The sequence below is a fragment of the Rana temporaria genome, chromosome 4, assembly GCF_905171775.1.
Source record: "Rana temporaria chromosome 4, aRanTem1.1, whole genome shotgun sequence".
Lineage (NCBI taxonomy): Eukaryota > Metazoa > Chordata > Amphibia > Anura > Ranidae > Rana > Rana temporaria.
The window spans coordinates 385,100,618-385,127,332 of NC_053492.1; the positions used below are offsets into that span (position 1 = coordinate 385,100,618).

The following is a 26,715-nucleotide window of genomic DNA, read 5'->3' on the forward strand; positions in this document are numbered from 1 at the left end:
TGAACCCAGCCTCAGGCCGGGTTCACACTGGTATGAAAAAACGCTCCGACATTGGAAGCTCATGTCGCAAGACGTATGAAAATCAACGTTTCCCTAGGAGAGCCGTCTTAACTGGTCTGACAAAAGTTGGTCCGACTTTGAAAAAAGTTCCTGCACTACTTTGATCCTACTTTTGCCCATTGAATATCATTGAAGTCGGATCAAAGTAGGATCCTTGTCCTTCCCATCCAACTTGTAGCATCCGACATGGTGATTACAGCAGCAGTAAAAAGGAATTTATCTAATGCTGGGATTGTTTTGATTGGTCAAAACAACAAGTCAGACTATCACAAAGTCGGATCAAAGCAATATCCTGTTCATGAAAGTCGGATGGATGTAGGACTGATGCCACAGAGCAAAGTAGGATGAAAGTTGTATGACTGTCGTGTTGTACCAGTGTGAACCCGGCCTCAAAGTCCAGCAGTCAGCATTAGTTGCTTAACCACTTCCCACCCAAGGACGTCATATGACGTCCTTGGGTGGGAAGCCTGCAGCTACAGGCATCATTCAGATATCCATCTCTTCAGCCGGCGAATCCCTGCACCATAAGAACGATCATAGCGGCGGTTCCGCCGCTTGATCGTTCTTATAGGTGGCGGGAGGGGACGCCCCCCCTCCCGCCGCCATCCGGTGCTTCTCCGGGCTCTCCTTTGCCATCGGAGACCCGGAGAAACGATCCGCCGGCGTCCGATGGAAACCATAGAGTAGACTGGTGACCAGATGGTCACCAGTCATCTCTATGATCGTCGGAGGCCCGGGCACGATGTTATGACGTCATGCCCGGGTACCGGAATGTAAACACAGCCACAGTCGCGGCTGAAAGCATTAGATCTGTGAATTTTTTTTCACGATCTAATGCTTTCCAGCCTGGAGGAGAGATGTGGGGTCTTATTGACCCCGCATCTCTCCATAAAGAGTACCTGTCACAAACATTCCTATTACAAGGGATGTTTACATTCCTTGTAATAGGAATAAAAGTGATAAAAAAAATAAATTAAAAAAAAAATAAAAAAAAAAGTGTGAAAATAAAAGAAATCGAGTAAAATAAAATAATAAAAAAAAATGTTTTAAACGCCCCTATCCCCGGTAGCTCGCGTTTAGAAGCGGACACACACACACGCAAGTCCCGCCCACATATGTAAACGGCGTTCAAACCACACATGTGAGGTATCGCTGCGTGCGTTAGAGCGCCAGCAACAATTCTAGCACTAGACCTCCTCTAACTCTAAATTTGTAACTTGTAAAAAAAAAATAAGCGACGCCTATGGAGATTTTTAAGTACTGACGTTTGGCGCCATTCCATGAGTGTGCGCAATTTTAAAGCGTGACATGTTAGGTATCTATTTACTCGGCGTAACTTCATCTTTCACATTTTACAAAAAAATTGGGCTAACTTTACCGTTTTGTTATTTTTTAATTCACAAAACTGTTTTTTTCCCCCAAAAAAAAGGCGTTTGAAAAATTATTGCGCAAATACTGTGCGAGATAAAAAGTTGCAATGGCCGGCATTTTATTCCCTAGGGTGTCTGCTAAAAAAAACATATATAGTGTTTGGGGGTTCTGAGTAATTTTCTAACAAGAAAATTATGATTTATGCATGTAGGAGAGAAGTGCCAAAATAGGCCCGGTATGGAAGTGGTTAATAACCTTCACACAGGAGAGAGGACATGGAGTTTTCCAGCTGCTTATCAAAAAACAAGGAAAAAAAAAAAAAAAAAAAAAAAAAAAAAGGCGATAGCGGTAAAATACAACTGCTATAAAAAGAAACAGAACCTCTGACCTTTGGGACGAAGGGAGTGAGAAAAAAAAAAAAAAAAAAAAAAGCGTACACTCAACTCTGTCAGGAGGGGTTTCTGCCATACTTATTTAAAAGAAAAAAAAAACATCCAAGGGCAGCTTTACACCGTCCCTGTGGGGCCCCGTTGTGCAGATTTCATGCAGGTTATTCCCACACACTTTCCAAGATGTCCACACACCAATGATGCAGCATGCTGGATTTTGAAAACTGTGTGTTAGCTGTACTTTAGCAAAAGCACAGCAGGACAATGTGAAGCCGTCCTAAGTATTTACATATGAAGACATTGAAAAAATTAATTTTGGGACTTTAAATGAGGAATGGCCTAATAAGGTCACATATGAAGACATACAGTATATAGAGTAGATACAAAACAGGCAGTTGGACACCTAGGCACAACGCAAAAATTAACACCTAAACCCTCCTATCCTTTGGAAGCCGTCATCTCGGTCTCTGATAATCTGCAGATGCCATGGTGCTGCATATGATCAGTTATGAGACCAGCCATTGATGGCTTGACAGTTCAGTTGAGGTCACAAGCAAATGTAACGGCTAAATTCCAGGCATGCCGTGAACGATTACAGTTTTTGAAAACCATTAAAATCAATACATTTGCTTCCTCTTTAAGCTGGCCACGCACTAGTGGATTTTCGAACAAACTTTCATAGAAAAAAAACTTAGATTATGCATGAACGTGACGAATGTCATTCAAAAGTATTTAAAGCGGATGTCCGCGGAAAAAAAAAAAAAAAACAATCATTAAAAGTCAGCAGCTCCAAATACTGCAGCTGCTGACTTTTAATATTAGCACACTTACCTGCCCTGGAGTCCAGCTCCGTCGGCAGCAAAGGACGAGCGATCGCTCTTCACTCTGCTGCCCCCGCCAGCCTCGGCGAGGGAACCAGGAAGTGAAGCGCTCCGGCTTCACTGCCCGGTTCCCTACGGCGCATGACCTATGTGCTCACTGTTTTTTTTATTGTTTTATTTTATTTATTTATGTTTTAACACTTTTTTTTATTTTTTTTTATCATTTTTATTACTATTACAAGGAATGTAAACATCCCTTGTAATAGGAAATGTGTGTGACAGGTCCTCTTTATGGAGAGATGCAGGATAAAATAAGACCCCGCATCTCTCCTCCAGGCTGGAAAGCATGAGATCGGTGAAAAAAAATTCACCGATCTCATGATCAGTGTTGCTCACTAGCCGCAATCGCGGCTTAGTTTACTTGCGTGTCCCCGGGCGTGACGTCATCACATCGCGCTCGGGTCCTCCGACTGTCATAGAGATGACTGGTGACCATCTGGTCACCAGTCATCTCTATGCTTCCTGCCTGCGCCGGACGATTCCTTCTCCGGGCCCCCGATGGCACGGGAGAGCCCGGAGAAGCACCGGATGGCGGCGGGAGGGGGGGTGTCCCCTCCCACCGCCTATAAGAACGATCAAGCTGCGGAACCGCCGCTATGATCATTCTTATGGTGCGCAAGATCGCCGGCTGAAGACATGGATATCTGAATGATGCCTCTAGCTGCAGGCATCATTCAGATATCCCCCGGCAAAGCCCAGGACGTCATGACGTCCACCCAGGATGGGAGATCCCATCTGTGGACGTCATATGACGATAGGCCGGTATTGAAGTGGTTAAATCAAGAAAAATTCTCCATCCCGCTCCTTTGATGAACTTTTTATCGTTGAGGTTGAAAACAAATGTTAATTTGAGCCCCGTGCCAACTGGAATTTTTTTTTTTATAAAAAAAAATGCTAGATCAATGTTTGATTTAGATCTGGGTTAGAATTAGAACAAAGATTAGGATCAAGTATCAGTGGTTAGGGGGGGGCGGGTCAGTGTATTTTTACACCGATGCAATTTCTGATGTGTTCCAAAACACATGGAATCGCATGACGAGACTTTGAAAAAAGGGTCCTGCGTGAGTTTAGAATGGTGTGGTGCGATTTTTACCTTCATAGACTTAAAGTGGTAACGAGAGGGAGCGCGCAAAAGAGAGAGCGAGAATAAATAGCAAATCACACGGAAAATGCATTGGAATGGCCTCTGAACCACATCTGGGACCTACTGCAGGTACAAACATACACATGTGGCATCGCTGCAATGGTCAGGAGCAGGACATTTTTTTTCCAGATGTTCTTTGGTGGTAGGTTATGGTGAGAAATATAATCTAAATTCATTCTTAAAGTTTTTTTTTTTTAATTATATATAATATATACATTTTTTTGGATGGAAAAAAAAAATCCAGGACATATTTATTACCCTTTAGATTTTTTTTTTTTACCCTCTGTTATAAAGGGGTAAACAAAATGCAATTGCCCCCCCCCCCCCCCCCCCCCCAAGAAACCTTGGCTGTGGTTTCCATTTCAGTGACATTAGAGTGTGAAATGTTCTGGCTGTTAAGGTGTCCATAAATATTAAATCACAGATTAACAGGCATATAAAATGTGAGAAAGTCCTTGAAGAAACACGTGGGGGAGGGGCTGAGAACACGCACAAGTCAGTCGCTGTGTGTGAAGCAAAAAGCTAGGACTAACATTTGGCATCATAACAGGTGGATGAGAGACGCCTGAAGCTGGCTCGCCCTTGCGTTCCGCGAGCCGGAGAACGAATCGATTGCCGCCAGAAGTTGATAGAGATGACATAGAGATTTCTGGCAGCCAGATGTTCCCCAGACTCTAAAGCCTGGGTGCGGCGTTATGTCACGTCTGGGCCGGCCAATGTCAAAAAATACCAGGAACTTGGCTGGAAAAGCCGAGATAGTTAATTTTTTTGTTTTTTCTTGGTCTTTCCTGCCAAGGGGAGAGATCTGGGGTCTTCTTGACCCCAGATCTCTCCATACAAAGGAGACCTGTCACGCACTATTCCTATTACAAGGGATGTTTACATTGTCCCCGCGCATGGAAGCGAACACTTACGCAAGTCGCGCCCACATATATAAATGGTGTGCAAATTACATGCGAGGCGTCACTGCGTGTGTTAGAGCAAGAGCAACAAATTCTAGCCCAAGACCTCCTCTAACTCTAAACTGGCAACCTCCAAAGTTAAGCCCCATACACACTATCAGTTTTCCTGATGGTTTTCTCTTCAGGTTTACCAAAACCATCTAATATGAGGTCAAACCTTAAGTGTTTCAATTTGAATGCAATCAGGCAGGCCCTTGTACTACATGGTTTTGGTAAACCTGAAGAGAAAACCAGCAGGAAAACTGATAGTGTGTATGGGGCTTAAGAGCGTCACCTATGAAGATTTTTAAGTACCAAAGTATGGCGCCATTCCATGATGTGCGCAATTTAAAGCATGACATGTTAAGTATATATTTACTTAGCGTAACCTCATCTTTCACATTATCCCAAAAAAAAAAAAAAAAAAATCGGGCCAATTTTACTGTTCCTGCGCAAATACCGTGTGACGTAAAAAGTTGCAACGATCGCCATTTTATTCCCTAGAGAGTCTACTTATAAAATATATATATATATATATATATATATATATATATATATATATATATATATATATATATATATATATATATATATATATATATATTTTTTTTTTTTTATGTTTGGGGGTTCTGAGTAATTTTCTAACAAAAAAAAAAGATTTTTACATAAATTCCGCTGAATTTTTATTTTTTTATAAAGTCAGCATCTACAAACACTGCAGCTGCTGACTTTTAAAATATGGACACATACCTGTCCAGGGCGTCCGCGATGTCAGCACCTGAAGCTGATCTGTCCCTCGCCTATCGGGTTCTACCGCCGCCATCTTGCGGCTTCACTTCCTGGTTCCCTACAGTGCATGCGCGAGTCGCGCTGCGCGATCTGAATGGTCCCTGCTGTCTTCTGGGACCTATGTGTCAAATGTGACACCGGAGGGGGGAGGGGAGGAATACAATAAGCGAAAGTTACATTTTAGGTTGGAACTCCACTTTAAAGTAGAAATCCAGCCTAACCCTAAAATCTCTAAATCTACAGACACCCATAATCTTACACTAATCCCATCTAGCCCTGTAACAAAGAAATCGGTATACACACTTTTTTTGAAGCCACTCTGGTCCGGTCTCCAGCAGTTGGAGCTCTGCAGAGGAGACAGGCGACAGCAGCTATGAAATGAATACGGAGCGACGTCACCCACAGAGTTACCATGTGACTTCTGTTGTCAGTGGCCTCCTCTGCAACCACCTTCACGGCAAAGCCGTAGCCGACAGCTCAACATGGGGTTTGGTTGGTTCGGCTTCAGAAAAGGTATGTGTACTTATTTCTTCTTTACAGGGCTAGGTAGGTTAGTCTTAGATCGTGGATGTCTGTAGATGCAGGGATTTTAGTGCAAGGATGGACTTCAAGCCATAAAGAGCATCTGTCTATTAACAAAAAAAAAAAAAAGGAACGATCTCTAGTATACTAGAAAAGACTTGGCACCACTGATGGTCCTAAGAACAGGCATGAAAGTAAAAATTTTACACAGTGCAATCACTTTCCCTACAAGAGTAGTGAAAAGGGGGTCGATAATTACAGTATATCATTGTGAGACCTCCTGGGAAACCGTCTTGAGAAAGTAGGTCAGGAGGACGTTCTACACTCCTTAGCAGAAGTCAGAAATCATCCTGCAATGTTACCACTTATGTTTTTATCTTTCTAAGATCAATGCTAAAATCCATCAGAATATATATATATATTATATATATATATATATATATATATATATATATATATATATATATATATATACACATATAGCACTAAATTTCATGCAAATATAAGGAAAGCTAATGTCTGTCTGCGGAAAACGCTAAAAACAAAGTATGCCTCATACAATCTAATGAAGTAAAACGCCAGGTGGAATGAAATGAAAACAAACACACACGACCTTTGCAGTGAGGTTTTGCACTGCAAAAGGTTAAAAGTGGACTTTCACCCAAAAAATAAGTTCTGAATACACACACACACACACACACACACACACACACACCTTCAGTATCACTTAAAGTGGAGGTTCACCCAAAAACTTAATTTTTAACATTAGATTGAGGCTCATTTTGTCTAGGGGAATCGGGTGTTTTTTTTTTTTTAAATCGAAGCTGTACTTACCGTTTTAGAGATAGATCTTCTCCGCCGCTTCTGGGTATGGGCTGCGGGACTGGGCGTTCCCATTTGATTGACAGGCTTCCGTCGGTCGCATACAGCGCGTCACGGTTTTCCGAAAGTAGCCGAACGTCGGTGCGCAAGCGCCATATAGAGCCGCACCGACGTTCGGCTTCTTTCGGCTACTCATGACGCGATGTATGCGACCGTCGGAAGCCTGTCAATCAAATAAGAACGCCCAGTCCCGAAGACCATACCCGGTAGCGGCGGAGAAGATCTCTCTCTAAAACGGCTAGTACAGCTTTGATTAAAAAAAAAACAAAAAAAAAAAACCTGATCCCCCTAGACAAAATGAGCCTCAATCTAATGTTAAAAATTGTTTTTCGGGTGAACTCCCGCTTTAAAGGAGGGTGTCTTCTGGAATCTTCCTTTGTGAAAGTAAAACCTTTCCTCCAATGACCTCTTGGAGAATTTGAATTTGCTCATGTGCATTCTATTGGAAGAGCATACAAGTGAAATACCTTTTGAAGGCAGCTTCAGCTGTCTAAGCTTTAAGCCTTAATATTTCCCATCGCTACGGAGTCCGCCAGCTCCCGGTGGCTCAGCGGGGGATCTCTCCGCTGAGCTGGCAGATGACAAGTCCCTCTCTGCTCACTGAGCGGGGAGGGGCTTGTGCAGCGCCGCTGTCTCCCATGGAGAGATCTGATGAAAACGGACAGCATGCCCGTTTTCATCAGATATCACCCGATCCGATATGAACGGATGGGGACGAATCGCCATCCGTCTGATTGGTCCGGTCAGATGTCAGAGGACATGTCTCCACTGACATCCGATGCTCCATAGGCATGCATGGAGCGGCTGTTCTGGTCCGCCGTCAAAACTGACAGGCGGACCTGAAGGGTCCAACCGTGTTGAAAGGGGCCTTACAAAGACATTTTCCACCAACCTGGAGGTGGGGGGGAAAATAAAATGGGGATTTTGTTCCACAAAGACAGCATGTGGTTGGATCAGTAACAGGCACAGAGCTCCACTTCGACTCAGACGCCAGAAATGTGGAGGTGGGGCACTGGTATGGGCTGAAATTAAAGCGGGGGTTCACCCTAGAATAAAAAATAAATTTTTTTTTTTTTTATTCTATCATAAAATTCGGCATCGTAGCGCGAGCTACAGTATGCCGGTCTTACATTTTTTATCCCCGTACTCACTGTTTAATCCGACTTAGACGATTCCGTCTGCCCACGGGGAATGGGCGTTCCAATCCAGACGGAAAGTGATTGACGGCCGGCTCTGGCGCGTCACGCTTCTCCGGAAATAGCCGAAATAGGCTTGGCTCTTCACGGCGCCTGAGCATAGCCTGTGCGCAGGCGCCGTGAAGAGCCGAGACCTACTCCGGCTGTCTTCGGGGAGCGTGACGTGCCAGAGTCGGCCGTCAATCACCCTCCCTCTTGCTAGGAACGCCCATTCCCCGCGGCAGACGAAATCGTCTATGTACGATTAAACAGTGAGTACGGGGTTAAAAAATGTAAGACCGGCATACTGTAGCTCGCGCTACGATGCCGAATTTTATGCTGAAATGTTGTTCAGCAGGGTGAACCACCGCTTTAATAAAGAGGAACTAGTTGGTCCATTTTGAGTTGAAGATGGACTTCAAATCAACTCCCAAACCGACTGTCAATTTTTAGAAGACACTTTTTTCAAGAAGTGGTAAAGGAAAAAGTCTGCATCTTTCAAGAAGACCATGATATTTATGCAGGACACATCGCATGTGTTGAAGTACTCCACTACGTCGCTAGCCAGTAAAGGCTTTAACCACTTGACAGCCGGGCCTATTCTGGCACTTCTCTCCTTCATGTAAAAATCTAAATTGTTTTGCTAGAAAATTAATCAGAACCCCCCAAACTTTTTTTTTTTTAGCAGACACCCTAGGGAATAAAATGGCGGTCATTGCAACTTTTTCTTGCACGGTATTTGAGCAAACATTTTTCAAACCACTTTTTTGGGGGGAAAAAAAATGTTTAACGAATTAAAAAACAAAACAGTAAAGTTAGCCCAATTTTTTTGTATAATGTGAAAGATGATGTTACACCGAGTAAATAGATACCCAACATGTCACGCTTTAAAATTTCGCACACTCATGGAATGGAGCCAAACTTCGGTACTTAAAAAATCTCCATAGGCGACGCTTTATTTTTTTTACAGATTACTACTTTTGAGTTACAGAGAAGGTCTAGTGCTAGAATTGTTGCACGCGCTCTAACGCATGCGACAATACCTCACATGTGGGGTTTGAACGGCGTTTACATATGTGGGCGGGACTTGCATGCGTGTTCGCTTCTGAGCGCGAGCTACCGGGGACAGGGGCGTTCTAAACTTTTTTTATTATTTTACTTAATTTTTTACTAATGTAAACATCCCTTGTTACAGGTCCTCTTTATGGAGAGATGTGGGGTCAATAAGACCCCACATTTCTCCTCCAAGCTTACAAGCATGAGATTGTGAAAAAAAAAAAAAAATTCACCGATCTCATGCCGACAGCGATTTCGGCTTTGTTTATTTCTGGGTATCGGGCGTGATGTTATAACGTCGTGCCCGGACCTCCGACAGTCATAGAGATGACTGGTCACCATCTGCTATTAACCTTCACAACCCCTTTAAAAAAGGGAAACAAAAAAAACCTCTATTGCTTTACAAGTAACGTTTATGAAAGATTCGCAATTTATTTTCAAATCACTCGGTGATCCATGTGATATGGCATGGGATGGCACAACACCTTACAAATAACATCTGATGCAATAAACAACCTATAAAAAGATACCTCAGCAATGACATGGAATATCAACGCAGAAAGGTTTACAAAAACATCCTGTAAAAAGAGGACAGCACATCGGACACACAGACTTTTCCATGGATTTTTGTCCGAAGGGCGTTGTCTGTGAACTTGGCATGCATACACATGGCAGAACATTTTCAGCCAACAAACACGAACGTAGTGACGTAATATATTACGCGGTTTTTCAGCTCTTTAGCACCCCCCTAGCCTTGGTGTGTGGGGGGCACCAGTGAGAACTCTCGTAGGCCTGGAGTCTGTCCGTTCACCTGCAGCCCTGCTGTTTCCCCATTCCGCCCACTTCCTCGTGGGCCATTTGGGGTGCCAGCCACAGCGTCCGCGGTTGGCTTTAAACTCAACAAATGGGGAGGTTTCTACCCCCAGCCGTTAATTGGTAATACTCTTCAATATAAAGATTACACATGCTGTAGATGTTCTATTGTTGATAGGGCTTTTCAGGGTTTGACAAATTTGCCTGGAAAAGCGAACGCATACGCACAGAAGCGAACGCATACGTGAGTAGCGCCTGCATATGTAAACGGTGTTCAAACCACACATGTGAGGTGTCGCCGCGATTGGTAGAGCGAAAGCAATAATTCTAGCCCTAGACCTCCTCTAACTCAAAACATGCAACCTGCAGAATTTTTTAAACGTCGCCTATGGAGATTTTAAAGGGTAAAAGTTTGTCGCCATTCCACGAGCGAACGCAATTTTGAAATGAGACATGTTGGGTATCAATTTCCTTGGTGTAACATTATCTTTCACAATATAAACTAGGCTAATTTTACCGTCATTTTATTTTTTTAATAAAAATAAATTAAAAAAAAGTGTATTTTTTCCCCAAAAAAGTGCGCTTGCTAGACCACTGCGCAAATACGGGGTGACAGAAAGTATTGCAACGACCGCCATTTTATTCTCTAGGGTGTTAGAATAAAAAAAATATATATAAAAAAGGGGAGGTGAAAGAGGCCAAGCAGGGACATGAATAAAATCATTTTAAAATTAAGGGAAAAAAAAAGTTTTTACTTCTTTAAAAAAATAAATAAATAAATAAAAAAAAGGCAGTATGAAGCTATTTAAACCAGCTCCCCCCCCCCCCACACTCACCATTACGCAAAAGGCGCCAGATGATGGCCACAGTCGCTTCCTGCTCTTCTCCACTTTGGGAAGGAGATGGGCGGGCAGTAAATACAGGCAGAAATCTCCATTAGTATTGCTGGTCGTCTCTTGTCATACCAGCGGCGACCACAAGATGGCACCAAACTACAGTAGGAATTATAGGCCTGCAGTAGGCCGCGGCCTCAATTACCGGCCAGAGCGGCGCTCCACGATCGCGTGGCGCTGGGGGGGGGGGGGGGGGTCGGGGGGGGAACAGGGACGCGAGTACCCCAGGTCGCTAATTCTAGTCGCGATTGCGCCCTGGCACCCGTGAATTGTCTAACTCTGGGCCTTAACAATTTCACCTACACAATAAGGTAAAATTTCCTAAAGGAAAATACCCTTTGCACTACAAGCGCACTTGAAAGTGCAGTTGCTTTAGATCTAAGGGGTAGATCTGAAATGAGGGGAAGCTCTGCTGATTTTATCATCCAATCATGTGCAAGCTAAAATGCTGTTTATTTTCCTTGCATGTCCCCCTCAAGTGCAAAGTGGATTTGCCCTTCGTAAATAACCCCCAATGTTTCTATTTCAGAGCAGCTCTTCCTTTCCCCCTGAAGATGAACGCCACTGATGAGGTCGAAACGCGTCAGTGTTTCTAATTTATTATAGGATGTTAATGCTATGTTATTGTATATGTACCCATTTGGCTGTATTTTTATGCATATGTTTTATGTCACATATTTGGAGCTCATGTTTTGAATCCAACATATGCTCTCCCAGTAGTAAATATTTTCTAAATAAAAATTATGATTTCGATATAATAATCATAACTGTATTATTCTTTGCTGCAACACAAAGCCCCCGGGGTATTTTTCCTTTTTATAATCATTTGAGGAATAAAAATGAGAAGCACGATATGTTTTTTTTTTTTTTTAAGGATTTAAAAAAGGTGTCAGTCTCATTTTGGCATCACTAAGGAGATACTGACCTGAAAAACCAGCATGCGGAATGAGTTCAGACCCTGGACTTTAGTGGCTGCATGTTTATTCCATTTCTGTGACTCAGCACATAGTGAAGTCAGGATAAGGATAACTTCCCTTAAAAACAACTTCTCGGTTTCCATCTTTCTATACCGACAGGTTTTCTGTCACCAATGAATGGAACTCCGCTTTAAGGATCAACAGCTGCATAGTACATGGAGCTACGCAGGTCAGCTGAGGATTGGTTTAAAGGGGTTGTGAGGCTCGATTCACACCTATGCATGTTGCTTTTGAGTGTTTTTGCAGTGCTTTTTTCGGTGCTTTCTGCGTTTTTTGACTTGCGTTTTAACCGCGATTTGCGTTTTGTTTTTTTTACATCAATTTTCATTTAACAACCAGCTATATATAAACAGGTTTAAAAAAAAATAAAAATAAAAAAAAACGCAAATTGCGGCAAAATCGCGGTAAAAACGCGGGTCCATTGACTTCTATTACATGCAAAACGCTGCTTTTTGCAGGAAAAAAAAGTCTGACCCTTTCCAAAAAAGCAGAGGCACAAAAAAGCATTGATGTGAACATGTTCCATAGAAAACCATGGTAAAAAATTTCCCTGCATTTCTGCAAAATGCATCAAAAAAAGCATTAGTGTGAATCGAGCCTTAGGCTCCATTCACACCTATGCATGTTGCTTTTGAGCATTTTTGCAATGCTTTGTGCGGTGCTTGCTGCGTTTGATGTGCGATTTGCGTTTTTTTTTTAGCCAGTAACTTTTCTTTTTTTACATTTCCTTTAACAACCAGCTATGAACAGGTTGGAAAAAAAAACACAAAACGCAAATCGCGGCAAAATGCGTTTTGGATGTAGGTCCATTGAATTCTATTGCATGCAAAACGCTGCTTTTTGCAGGAAAAAAAGTCCCCGACCCTTTCCAAAAACACAGAGACACAAAAAAGCATTGATGTGAACATGTTCCATAGGAAACCATGTTAAAAAAAATTCCCTGCATTTCTGCAAAATGCACCAAAAAAAGCATTAGTGTGAATGGAGCCTAAAGGTTTGTTTTTTATTTTCTAAATAGGTTCCTTTAGGCTAGTGCATTGTTGGTTCACTTACCTTTTCCTTCTAAATGTTTTTTTCTCTCCATTGTCTGAATTTCTCACTTCCTGTTCCTCCTCAGTAAGCTTGCCCCCATCATCCGAGCCGTTCTGGCTGGGGGTTAGTCAGCGTGCTCGCCCTCTACCATGGGACTACATCCCTGTGGGGAGACACACTGAATGTTCACAGCGTCTCCCTGCAGGGATGTAGTCCCAAGGGAGGGGCGAGCACACTGACTAACCCACAGCCAGAACGGCTCGGATGATGGGGGCAAGCTTACTGAGGAGGAACAGGAAGTGATAAATTCAGACAAAGAAAAAAAAAAAATTTGAAGGGAAATTAAAGGAAAAAGGTAAGTGAACCAACAATGCACTAGCTTAAAGGAACCAATTTAGAAAAAAAAAAAAAAAAAAACAACCCCTTTATAGCTCCATTTGGCACAGTTCCACCTTAAGAAATTCTAACAATACTTTTTTTACTGCTTGTGTGCATTTCCAGTGACAATTGTACCCATCATTTCTTGTATAGGCCTCATAGGGAACAGGGTCACGAACAACTAGAAATCTGGCAAATACAGTGATACCTCGGTTCACGAACGCTTCTGTTCACGAACAACTCGGTTCACGAACAGAAAAGTTCATAAAAATATGCTCCGGTTCACGAACTCCGCCTCGGTTCACGAACAGGAGCCGCGGCCATTTTAATGCTATTTCCAGGCTCTCACATGGTCGTGACTTCCTGTAGGAAGACCGTGGAGAGAAGAAGACACACAGAAATAAGTACTGTGAGTACTCTGCAAACATTTTAAGTGATGTTTGGATTTTTGGTGTGCTTTTTAGCACATACAGTACTGTACTGTACTACAGTACTGTAAGTGCGGAGCAGCAATGAAGGTGACAAGAACAGCAATGCAGGTGACAATGTGCAAAGTGGAAATGCAAGTGATAATGTGCAAAGTGGAAATGCAAGTGATAATGTGCAAAGTGGAAATGCAAGTGATAATGTGCAAAGTGGAAATGCAAGTGACAATGTGCAAAGTGGAAATGCAGGTGACAAGAATGTGCAGCGCAAGCATGGTGGCAAAAAGAAAGTGCAGAGCAGTAGTAAAGGTGGCAAGGTTGTGAAGAAAATATACATTACTATACTGTACTAATGTGTATTGTAATTTGTTTCATATTTTTGTGCTTCAAAAACCCCCAAAAAAAGGTCAGCACGGATTAATCGGATTTACATTGAACCCTATGGGAAAATGTGCCTCGGTTCGCGACCAATTCGGTTCGCGACCAGAGTCAGTTCACGAATTAAGTTCGTGAACCGAGGTATCACTGTAGTGCCTTTTTCTTTTCTATCCAAAACAGAAAAACTTGGCTGGAGTTAGGCTTTAGCATTAACATTCCTTTCATTTCAAAAATCGATCTGTTAGCAGGAATAATATTTAGATGCTGCTTGCCACACAGGTGTTCTACTGCATTCCTTTCCAGTAACAAGTCATGCCATGTTGTCTATACCCAAATCAAACTGGACTAGTTCTGTCTGCATGCCATTTCCTTCACATTAACAAGCAGGACATGGCAATGAGAAGCACGGTGACAGTGTGTGTCGTTCTAACCAGGGTGGATAAAACAATTTTTTTTAGAAATCAGATTTTTGGGATTTTTATCAAAATTTTAATAAACGCTTTTAGAGTCAAAATCTAGCTAGATTTCTATTTAAGATATATTACTAATTGAGTTTATTCAGCATGAAATGGAGCTTAGTTATGTAGCATGAGGCTGTATATTCTGCAATATTTTAATTTTTGGTAAACTCAATTCAATGAATCCAAGCGGAGATAACATGCACTGCATTGATGCATTCACACAATTTCACAGAAACCATGAAATAAAAGAAAGTTCAGGAATATTCCCCCCCCCCCCCTTTATTTGTGCACTACAATCTGTATGATTGCATCGGTTCGGATATCACTGACAGCTTATTATTATAAATAGGAAACCTTCATTTTGCAAATATTAAACATTATAACTACCAGCAAGAATGAGTCCTTACATTTAAAGAGCACCTGTCATTTCAAATCCATCATAGAAACCGTCTGTTAGCGGCATCCACTCACCTGCTGCCAGCACGTCCCTCGCCTTGTGTCGCTACCGCATCACCAACCATCCCATTAAAGTGATTGGGATTGGTCGGTGAGTCAACAGCGGGTCAAAGGAGGAGCTGCGGGACAGAGATGACAGTTGCTCTTTAAAAATTATGATTTAAAGAGGAAGTAAACCCTCCAAAACAAACCTGAAAAACAATAAACCCTGCAAGACAAAAGGCATAATCCGCTAGTATGCATAGCATACTAGCGGATTATGTATTACTTACCTCAGATCGAAACCCCCGCAGTGGTCCACGTCTCCCTCTGCAGCCGCCGACATGTTGTCCCGGAGTGACTTTCGGGTATTGTGGCTCCGGCGCTGTGATTGGCCGGAGCCGCGATGACGTCACTCCCGCGCATGCACGCAGGGGAACAGTACAGTACAACTCAAGCAACGGCATATAGTGCCATTGCTTCAGTTGGCTTAAGTGCGCATGTGCCACATGACGTCAGCAGATGCAAATACAGGGATATCTCCTAAACCGTGCAGGTTTAGGAGATATCCTTGTTAGATACAGGCAAGCCTTAATATAGGCTTACCTGCTGTAGCCATAACGTTGTAAACAAGGGTTTACAACCACTTTAAAATCGAGTTGATTTAAATCAAGCCTTTTTACTAGTGGATTTAAAGTGGAGGTCTGGTAAAAAAATAAATAAAAAAAAACACTGTAGCTGCTGACTTTTAATAAGGAGACTTACCTGTCCAGGGTGCCCGCGATGACGGCAGCCGAAGCCGAGCAAACGCTCGGGTCTCGGCTGCCCCGCCGCCATCCTCGGTGAGGGAATCAGGAAGTAAAGCCTTTCGGCTTCACCGCCCGATCCCCTACTGCGCGAGCCGCGAATGGATGATGTCTCCTGGGACACACACACACACACACACACACAAGGTCCCAGAAGACACCGCTCCCCCATTCCCCAGCTGAGGAGCAGAAGAAAGAAAACGGACCGCGGATCAGGAAGTGGCAGATTAGGACGATCTGCCTAGTAACAGCCACTTCAAGTATGTATAAAAATATATATATATATATATATATATATATATATATATATATATATATATATATATATATATATATTTGCAGCATTTTAGAATTTTTACATTTTTTTGGTGGAGCTCCGCTTTAAATCAAAGCCACCCTGGTTCATCCATGTGTATGGGGGGGGGGGGGGGGGGGGTAGATGAACTACAAGCCTCCTCCCTGTCTATTCCTGGGTTACAGCAGAATTCTATTTTTGCATCCAATGTATATCCTCAATGGCACCTGGTAAAATTCTAACAATTCTAGAGGTTGCATTTCTTTTACTACGCAACATCAACATATTATACATCTGCTCAGACCGTACACCCAGAAATGACATCTTAAATATAGTAAAACAGATAGGCAGCATGACAACTGCAGATCACTATCATTGTAGCTGCAGCTGTCCCACACATGTCCTTCAGGGTGACAAGTGCTACTAAGCTGTGTATGTCAGTCATGGGAACTAACTGGAAGTCATACCAAAGACACAACACTTAGGCCCTTTCACAGCAGCTTGCATGGTAAGGCCTCATCCACACAGGACGCACAATACGGCAAGCCTGCCCTCATCCACACAGGACGCACAATACCGCAAGCCTGCCTTCACCCACACAGGACGCACACAGGAGGCACAATACCGCAAGCCTGCCCTCATCCACACAGGACGCACAATACCGCAAGCCTGCCTTCATCCACACAGGAGGCACAATACCGCAAGCCTGCCCTCATCCACACAGGACGCACAATACCGCAAGCCTGCCTTCACCCACACAGGACGCACAATACCGCAAGCCTGCCTTCACCCACACAGGACGCACAATACCGCAAGCCTGCCTTCACCCACACAGGACGCACAATACCGCAAGCCTGCCTTCACCCACACAGGACGCACAATACCGCAAGCCTGCCTTCACCCACACAGGACGCACAATACCGCAAGCCTGCCTTCACCCACACAGGACGCACAATACCGCAAGCCTGCCTTCATCCACACAGGAGGCACAATACCGCAAGCCTGCCCTCATCCACACAGGACGCACAATACCGCAAGCCTGCCCTCATCCACACAGGACGCACAATACCGCAAGCCTGCCTTCATCCACACAGGACGCACAATACCGCAAGCCTGCCTTCATCCACACAGGACGCACAATACCGCAAGCCTGCCCTCATCCACACAGGACGCACAATACCGCAAGCCTGCCCTCATCCACACAGGACGCACAATACCGCAAGCCTGCCTTCATCCACACAGGACGCACAATACCGCAAGCCTGCCCTCATCCACACAGGACGCACAATACCGCAAGCCTGCCTTCATCCACACAGGACGCACAATACCGCAAGCCTGCCCTCATCCACACAGGACGCACAATACCGCAAGCCTGCCCTCATCCACACAGGACGCACAATACCGCAAGCCTGCCCTCATCCACACAGGACGCACAATACCGCAAGCCTGCCTTCATCCACACAGGACGCACAATACCGCAAGCCTGCCCTCATCCACACAGGACGCACAATACCGCAAGCCTGCCTTCATCCACGCAGTCCCATTGATGTCTACTGAGACACAACAGCTGCACGGGGACACGCTTGTCGTGTCCCAATAAGACATCTGCGTGGGTGCAGGTGTGGGCTCCTGAACGCAGACAGTGTCATTTCACAGACCCGTACCCACACAGATGTCATATTGGGACACAGCAACTATGTTATCACAGGCCCCATGTGAACAAGGCAAAGATGCTTGCACGCCTGTGTGCGTTGTGTAGATGTGGTGTGATAAATTGTTAGAACACAATGCACAATTTACACATATGTATTGAAAGACCATGCTGCATTCAAAATTATGCATGGCGCTGCCAGTGCAGCGGCATGCAGTGCCATGCTGCGTAAAAATGTAGATCAATACAGCTTAATGGATATGGTGTGAAAAAGCCCCTAGTGTAACGCTGAGGGTTGTAGCTGCATGGAGTTTGTATGTTCTACCCAGGCCTGCATAGATTTCCTTTATCTGTACGACCGAGTCCCTGAAGGATCTTCTGAAAGCTATTCTGGCCAGCAGTCACAAGTACAGTACATCAATCAATATCCCTGAACTGTACTTGAGGACGGCGAGGGCCGCAACCCAGAGTGGAGGAGAACAAGAACATCATTTTATTCCGCATTCCCTAGTCTATCCAACATTTACATTTTTTTATGGAGTTGGGCTTTAAAAGCGTGCGTGCAATGTTTGGGGCTTCTAAGTAATTTTCTAGCAAAAAATACAGATTTTAACTTGTAAGCAACAAATGATGGAAAAAAGGTTTAGTCTTTAAAGTGTTTGTTAACCCCAAAAAAATAGAATATATGTTCTGGTCACTTAAAGCAGATTACACAGCACAGTGTAATCGGCGCCCCTCTAAACTGTAAAAACAAAAAAACACACCTGAGTATTGCACTTCCTGTATCCCCTCTCTAAATAGACCACAATAACTAGGGTAGCTCCACCCTGATCACTGTGGTCTAAGTGCGTTCCTCCGTCATACCCCTCTGCTCTCCTCTCTCTCCCCCTGTCACCTGACTCTGTGCCTGCCCCCCCGCCGATATTGCTTGTAAATTTAATTCATAACATTTTCACTGCCAGTTCCTCTAGAGCAGGGGTGTCAAACTGGCGGCCCTCCAGCTGTTGCAAAACTACAAGTCCCATGAGGCATTGCAAGGCTAACAGTTACAAGCATGACTCTCACAAGCAGAGGCATGATGGGACTTGTAGTTTCGGAACAGCTGGAGGGCCGCCAGTTTGACACCCCTGCTCTAGAGGCTGGCATAGCACACTAGGTCACGTGATCTCCCCTGCTGACATCAGAGGGAGATCACGGCCCCTCCCTCAGAAGCCATTTAGAGCTGGAAAGTGGCCGTGAGTCATTTCACCGGCCTGAAGACAGCCGATATTATGCATTTACAACACTTGTTTTAGCAACACAGTGTTCTAGGCCAGCCTCTAATAGAGGGACTGGCATGGAGATATATATATATATATATATATCTTTTTTTCAGGGGGAACTTGGGGGAACTCAGTTCCACCACCTCTGGCTCAGACCCTTGGGTGCCTGCTCACCACAATCACTTGTAAACACAGAAGTCTGGTTTCTGTGTTTACAAGTGACAGCTCTGCACTCTGTGTGTAACCCCCTGAACTCTGCATGTAAAGCAATTCTGGTATTTATTGCATCTTTAAGACCCTCCTACTGTTTGTGAAATCTGAACGGGGGTCGTGGTTGAGTTCCTGCACCTAAAAGCTGTGTGTGTGATAATATATATATATATATATATATATATATATATATATATATATATATATATATATATATATATATATATATATATATATATATATATATATATATATATATATATATATATATATATATATATATATATATATATATATATATATATATATATATATATATATATATATATATATATATATATATAAACCCTGTGTCAACAAACCCTTTAAAATGGTTGAACTGACCTCAGTTCATCCCTTTGATCTAAAAGAAAGAAGCGTTACAATGTTGCTCTTTATCTCGCCTGGGCAATGTTGTGATAAACTTGGCAGGCTACCTGTGTTTTGTTTTTGTCGGCTTGAGCAGAGAACTCTGCACTGAATGGAAGAAATGCTGTGTTAAGATTGCGAGGGGGTGTAGAATTGTGATCTCGATTCTTTAACAATCGTACAGCTCTAATACATACACCAGCACTTATTAGCTGCATTCGTTTTTTTTTGTAAGGGTCCTTGTTCCTTTATTTTTACCTTGTGATCTTGTCCATAAGATACTTCCTGTCCAACACTCACTACATATATGGTACATCCATGTAGGATCAGAGCCGTCACCCCAGGCTACTTGCTCCCAATGTGGACTACAGGCCGATATGCAAAGTTGAGCACGAGTCCACAGAGCCCCGGTTCCCACTTGTCATGTGACCTTGAACTCTCTAGTCACATGACAAGTCATATTGTGGAAATGTACTGCACGGGTCTTGGTAAATCTAGAATTAATAGGTGATATATGGTGCAAATTAATTCTAAGAAATAATGAAATAAACAAGTGAAAATGCTACTGCAGCAAAAAATGTCAGATAAAACATAAAAACAGAGGGGTAGATTCAAGAAGCAATTGCGCCTGTGTAACCATAGGTCACACAGCGCAATTGCTTACTTGCCCCGGCGTAACGAGTGCTCCTGATTCAGGAACCTCGTTACGCCGACTGCAGCCTAAGATCTGCGCGGCATAAGGCTCTTATGCCCGCATATCTTAGGCTGCATTCTTGCGGAGGCCGCTAGGTGGCGTTCCCGTTGTGCTCAGTGTATAGTATGCAAATTGCATACCAACACCGATTCACAACGTTGCGCGAGCCCTGCGTACGCAATTTACGTCGTTTACGTATGGCGGTTTTCGCGCAAGGCTGCCCCTGCCATTAGCAGGGGCAGCCCATGTTACGTATACCCATCGTTCCCGCGTCGCGAAATTTGAATTTTGCGTAAGTGAATTGTGAATGGCGCTGGACGCCATTCACGTTCACTTTGAAGCAAATGACGTCCTTGCGACGTCATTTGCCGCAATGCACGTCGGGAAAGTTTCCCGACGGAGCATGCGCTCTACGATCGGCGCGGGAACGCGCCTAATTTAAATGATTCCCGCCCCCTACGGGATCATTTAAATTGCGTGCTCTTGCGCCGGGCATTTTGCCGGCGCGCCCGCACAATTTACAGAGCTTCTGCTCCGTGAATCAAGGGCAGCGGAGCAAATTTGCGGGGGGCAAAGGGCAAAAACGTTGCCCTGCACCTCCGTAAATAATGCGCAAATCTACCTGAATCCGGGCCAGAGTAAATAAATAATAAGCTGCGCTACGTGAACTGATAATTCAATATAGTGATCAATATTGATATATAAAACATGTGCATATATGGTAATACGTGTGAGAAACACATATAACATTTCAAAATTAGCTATTCAAAAATTCATATGACAGTAAAGTAAAAATGACACGTGCACACATAATAGACACCTGTGCAAACCACATATAGTGATAATAAATGGTATTCAAGAGTTCATATGGTGTTGAATTCCCATGTAATTCCAAGGTCATTTTGAAATGTTATATGTGTTTCTCACACGTATTAACCATATATGCACATGTTTTATATATCAATATTGATCACTATATTGATTAATCAGTTCACGCTGCGCAGCTTATTATTTATTTACATGACAAGTCATGCCCCCCTTTTATTTTTTTTGTTTACACAAAACAACATTTCATTCATTTCACCAGAGCAGCGACATGCGGTACAGCGAGGTGTGAGAAAAATGCAGCCTGTCTGCATTTTTAACATAACGCACCATTATAGTGGGGAACCGGGAAAATTGAAAACGAGTTGAGCTTGCGCTGCATGGAGTTTGCATGTTCTACCCAGACCTGCATAGATCTCCTTTATCTGTGTGACCGGGTCCCTGAAGCCTCTTCTGTACATTTTTCTGTCCGGCGGTCACAAGTACAGTACGTCGATCAAGTACTATTCATTGGCTCACACAGAATAGCATGGCAATGGAAATCACATTGATTTCAATGGTGCCCATTCACATCAATGCAAATTTGGGGAAGCTACAGGTGCAACGAAACACAGTTTTTTTCCCCGCAGACTTCAATGGAAATGCATGAAAATCGCAGCTACACGCATTATTTTTTTTTTTCCTCCAACTGGGCTCCTCCTCTCAGCAACATGTGTTTTTGTCATGCTGAAAAGATAAAGGGACGCTGACATTGATAATGAGGAGCCAATATGGCTGGAGCACAAACGCCCACTTTTGCATGACACCTGTGACCCAACATATAAGGAGCAGTGCAGTGTGGGAGATTTGGTCATTTGGTGCTGTTACAGTGCGATTTTGGCCCAGAGACTTTAAAGCGGGAGTTCACCCATAAAACAATTTTTTCAAACAATCCCCCTAGATTAATGCTCGTTTTGTCTAGGGGAATTGGCTAGTTGTTTTAAAATATGAGCTGTACTTACCGTTTTCGAGATGCATCTTCTCCGCCACTTCTGGGTATGGGTCTTCGGGACTGGGCGTTCCTTCTTGATTGACAGTCTTCCGACGGTCGCATCCATCGCGTCACTAGTAGCCGAAAGAAAGCCGTTCGGCTTCTTTCGGAAAATCGTGACGCGATGGATGCGACCGTCGGAAGCCTCTCGGAAGACTGTCAATCAACATAGGAACGCCCAGTCCCGCAGCCCATACCCAGAAGCGGCGGAGAAGATGCATTTCGTAAACGGTAAGTACGGATCATATTTTAAAACAACTAGCCGATTCCCCTAGACAAAACGAGCATGAAGCTAAGGGTAAAAAGTGTCATGTGCGGGTGAACCCCCGCTTTAATGGAGACAAAAAAAATAAAAAGAAGTGTAAAATGCATACCCATGCATTTTTGGCAAGATTTTGCTTATAAAATCCAGTCTTCTCAAAAAAATAAATAAAAACGCATAAAGTATGAAAAATTCACAGTCGTTCTACAAAAACGCACCACTAAACGCATCATGCTGCGGCAGCACTACCGTGAACCAAGGTTTACCGCAGGTCGCTATTAAACCACTTGCTGACCGCTCTGCAGCTGTTTTACTGCTATAGGGCAGCAGCTCTGTGCCGCGTCACATAAATTATACACGTGATCTGCACTCCTGGCCTGCAGGGGGCGCGTTCCGATTCACAGCAGAAACCAATCTGTGGGTGGTGGGCACTCGATGTCCACTGGCACCCTCTGATCATCGGGCAGAGACTCAAAATGGAGCTCTGTCTATGTAAATGAAGTGGATCTCTGTTCTGCCAGGGGGGGGGGAGAGGGGGAGTGATGGATTCTGCAAAGCAGGGACTAAAATCCATCTCTTCCCCTAATAAAAGCAGCACATACAGTACTGGTTAGGCAACACAGTTAAGCCTCTGATTGCCCTAGATCAGTGATGGGGAACCTTGGCACCCCAGATGTTTTGAAACTACATTTCCCATGATGCTCAGCTACACTGCAGAGTGCATGAGCATCATGGGAAATGTAGTTCCAAAACATCTGGGGTGCCAAAGTTCCCCATCACTGCCCTAGATGATTAACACCTTCCCAGCCAGTGTCATTAGTACAGTGACAGTGCATATTTTTTAGCACCGATCACTGTATTAGCGTCACTGGTTGCCACAAAGTGTCAGATTGTCAGTCGCAATATCGCAGCCCCGATATAAGTCGCTGATCACCACCATTACTAGAAAAATAAAAATTCATAAATATATCCAATAGTTTGTAGATGCTTATTAGGATTTTTGTACCAAAAACATGAAAAAATAAAAATAAAAACACAGAATATATAATTTTATTATAATAATAATAATAATAATAATAATAATAATAATAATAATAATAATAAATGTTATATAGCAGAAAGTAAAAAAATATTACATTTTTTTTTTCAAAATTGGTCTTTTGTTAAAAAATAAATAAAACGCAGAGGTGATCAAGTACCACCAGAAAAAAAAAAAAAAAAAAAAAAAAGGAGAAATTATATATATATATATATATATATATATATATATATATATATATATATATATATATTTTGTGTACAGCGTCGCATGACGATCACAATTGTCAGCTTAAGTTGCGTATTGCAAAAAATTGCCTGGTAATGAGGGGGGGGGGGGGGGTAAATCTTCCAGAGGTCACATGGTTAATCAGTGAAAAAAATTGCCCAGTTTATTCATACTTTAAGCGATGAACCTGGGGTGTCAAAAGCATGAGAGGGACATACACACTCCATGCAGACAAGTGTAGACAGGGATCAGATGGAAGGTATGGGCAATGATACAAGGTGATCCTCTGTGGGAGTTTTCCATATGGCAGAGGTACAGACATAGCCGGGGTACATGGTACCAGTACAGGCCAATCACAGCGCCAGGCTCACATCTGTTATGGTGCCCGCCCTCCCCATTGGAGTACAGGCGAGGGGGGAGGAGGGAATGACAGGTGTGAAGACAGGTCACATGGCCGGACTGTCAGGCACACTATAGGTCCCCAGCCATTGTGTAGCGCTATCATATATAGGTAGGCGCGCGCCTGTCACGTGACCTCCCGGGCTATTAAATGACCCATATCGATCCGCCGCCACACGCGCGCTCTTAACCCTTTTAGAACCGCAGCGGTGCCCAGCTGACGTCACAGGCGCGCACCGTTCTCGGCGCCCCAGTGCCCCCCGCATACACACAGCACAGGAGATACGGCCAAGCAGCCCGTGACAGCTGCCTACCAAGTCTCCGCCTACCAGCGGGAACAATCCTCCATTCGACCCTCTTCTATATAAAGCGTTCCTACCTGGCCCGTCAATGTGATTCATTTCCCGGCTTCTCTTCGAATCGAGCCGAGTCCTATTCCTCAGCGATCCTCTCTCCGCCATCTTGGCTCTTGGTTTTGAAATTAGGCCCGCCCCCTCCCGTGACGTTTCACCCAGTCTCCGCAGTCCAGAGAAATGCTCCCGGGTCCTGGGACCGACCTGGCTATGGCTGGTTGTGCGCATGCGCAAAGGCCTCACTGCCGTTCTGGCTGCTGTACTGATCGTGTCCTCTGCTCTGTATTGGCAGCTTCTATATACTGGGTCATGTCATACTCATACCTATTATCTATATACTGGGTCATGACATATCTATACTGAGTCATGTTATACTCAGTCATATCTATATACTGCATCAGTGCTGGGACAAGGCCATTTGGTGCCCAGGGCGAAGATGGCAAACTGGTGGCAATTGATGGGGCAAACTGGCAGCACACTGGCGGCAATTGATGGGGCAAACTGGCAGCACACTGGCGGCAATTGATGGGGCAAACTGGCAGCACACTGGCGGCAATTGATGGGGCAAACTGGGCACAGTGGCTGCGTTTGATTGGCACAGTGGCTGCATGTGATGGCATAGTGAGGCTGCAATTTATGTTTTTTTTTTGCTAGTCAGAGAAGGCAAGCATGGCTCAAAATAACACAATTTTTTTTTTAACTGCCATTTTTTATTAACAAAGTGCTGGTCACCTCAGTCATGACATATCTATACTGAGTCATGACATATCTATACTGAGCCATGACATTTCCATACTGAGCCATGACATATCCATACTGAGCCATGACATATCCATACTGAGCCATGACATATCTATACTGAGTCATGACATATCCATACTGGGTCATGTCATGTCTATACTGAGCCATGACATATCTATACTGAGTCATGACATATCTATACTGAGCCATGACATATATATACTGAGTCATAACACATCCATGCTGGGTCATGTCATATCTATACTGGGTCATGTCATATCTATACTGAGCCATGACATATCTATACTGAGTCATGTCATATCTATACTGAGCCATGACATATCTATACTGAGCCATGACATATATATATATATATACTGAGTCATAACATATCCATACTGGGTCATGTCATATCTATACTGAGCCATGACATATCTATACTGAGTCATGTCATATCTATACTGAGTCATGTCATATCTATACTGAGTCATGACATATCTATACTGAGTCATGACATATCCCTACTGGGTCATGTCATATCTATACTGAGCCATGACATATCCATACTGAGTCATGACATATCTATACTGAGTCATGACATATCCATACTGGGTCATGTCATGTCTATACTGAGCCATGACATATCTATACTGAGTCATGACATATCTATACTGAGCCATGACATATATATACTGAGTCATGTCATATATATACTGAGCCATGACATATCTATACTGAGCCATGACATATATATATACTGAGTCATAACATATCCATACTGGGTCATGTCATATCTATACTGAGCCATGACATATCTATACTGAGTCATGTCATATCTATACTGAGTCATGTCATATCTATACTGAGTCAGGACATATCTATACTGAGTCATGACATATCCATACTGGGTCATGTCATATCTATACTGGGTCATGTCATATCTATACTGAGCCATGACATATCTATACTGAGTCATGTCATATATATACTGAGCCATGACATATCTATACTGAGCCATGACATATATATATATATATACTGAGTCATAACATATCCATACTGGGTCATGTCATATCTATACTGAGCCATGACATATCTATACTGAGTCATGTCATATCTATACTGAGTCATGTCATATCTATACTGAGTCATGACATATCTATACTGAGTCATGACATATCCATACTGGGTCATGTCATATCTATACTGAGCCATGACATATCTATACTGAGTCATGACATATCTATACTGAGTCATGACATATCTATACTGAGCCATGACATATCTATACTGAGCCATGACATATATATATATACTGAGTCATAACATATCCATACTGGGTCATGTCATATCTATACTGAGCCATGACATATCTATACTGAGCCATGACATATCTATATTGAGTCATAACATATCTATACTGAGTCATAACATATCTATACTGAGCCATGACATATCTATACTGGGTCATGTCATATCTATACTGGGTCACGTCACATCTATACTGAGC

At 43.3% G+C, this 26,715-nt stretch overlaps 1 protein-coding gene across 4 annotated transcripts in view; it reads right to left on the reverse strand.

Moving 5' to 3' along the window:
• ATL2 (atlastin GTPase 2) overlaps positions 1-24,617 on the reverse strand; it is a 127,410-nt gene extending 102,793 nt beyond the window's left edge. For 2 of the 4 annotated variants that reach the window (XM_040351076.1, XM_040351073.1), the window contains exon 1: positions 24,491-24,617. In XM_040351076.1, the coding sequence (XP_040207010.1) occupies positions 24,491-24,572 (82 nt within the window). In that variant the 5' untranslated portion in view covers positions 24,573-24,617. The remainder of the gene's footprint in view (positions 1-24,490) is intronic. The other 2 variants (XM_040351074.1, XM_040351077.1) reach the window with 2 other exon arrangements.
• Positions 24,618-26,715: the final 2,098 nt, after the last annotated feature.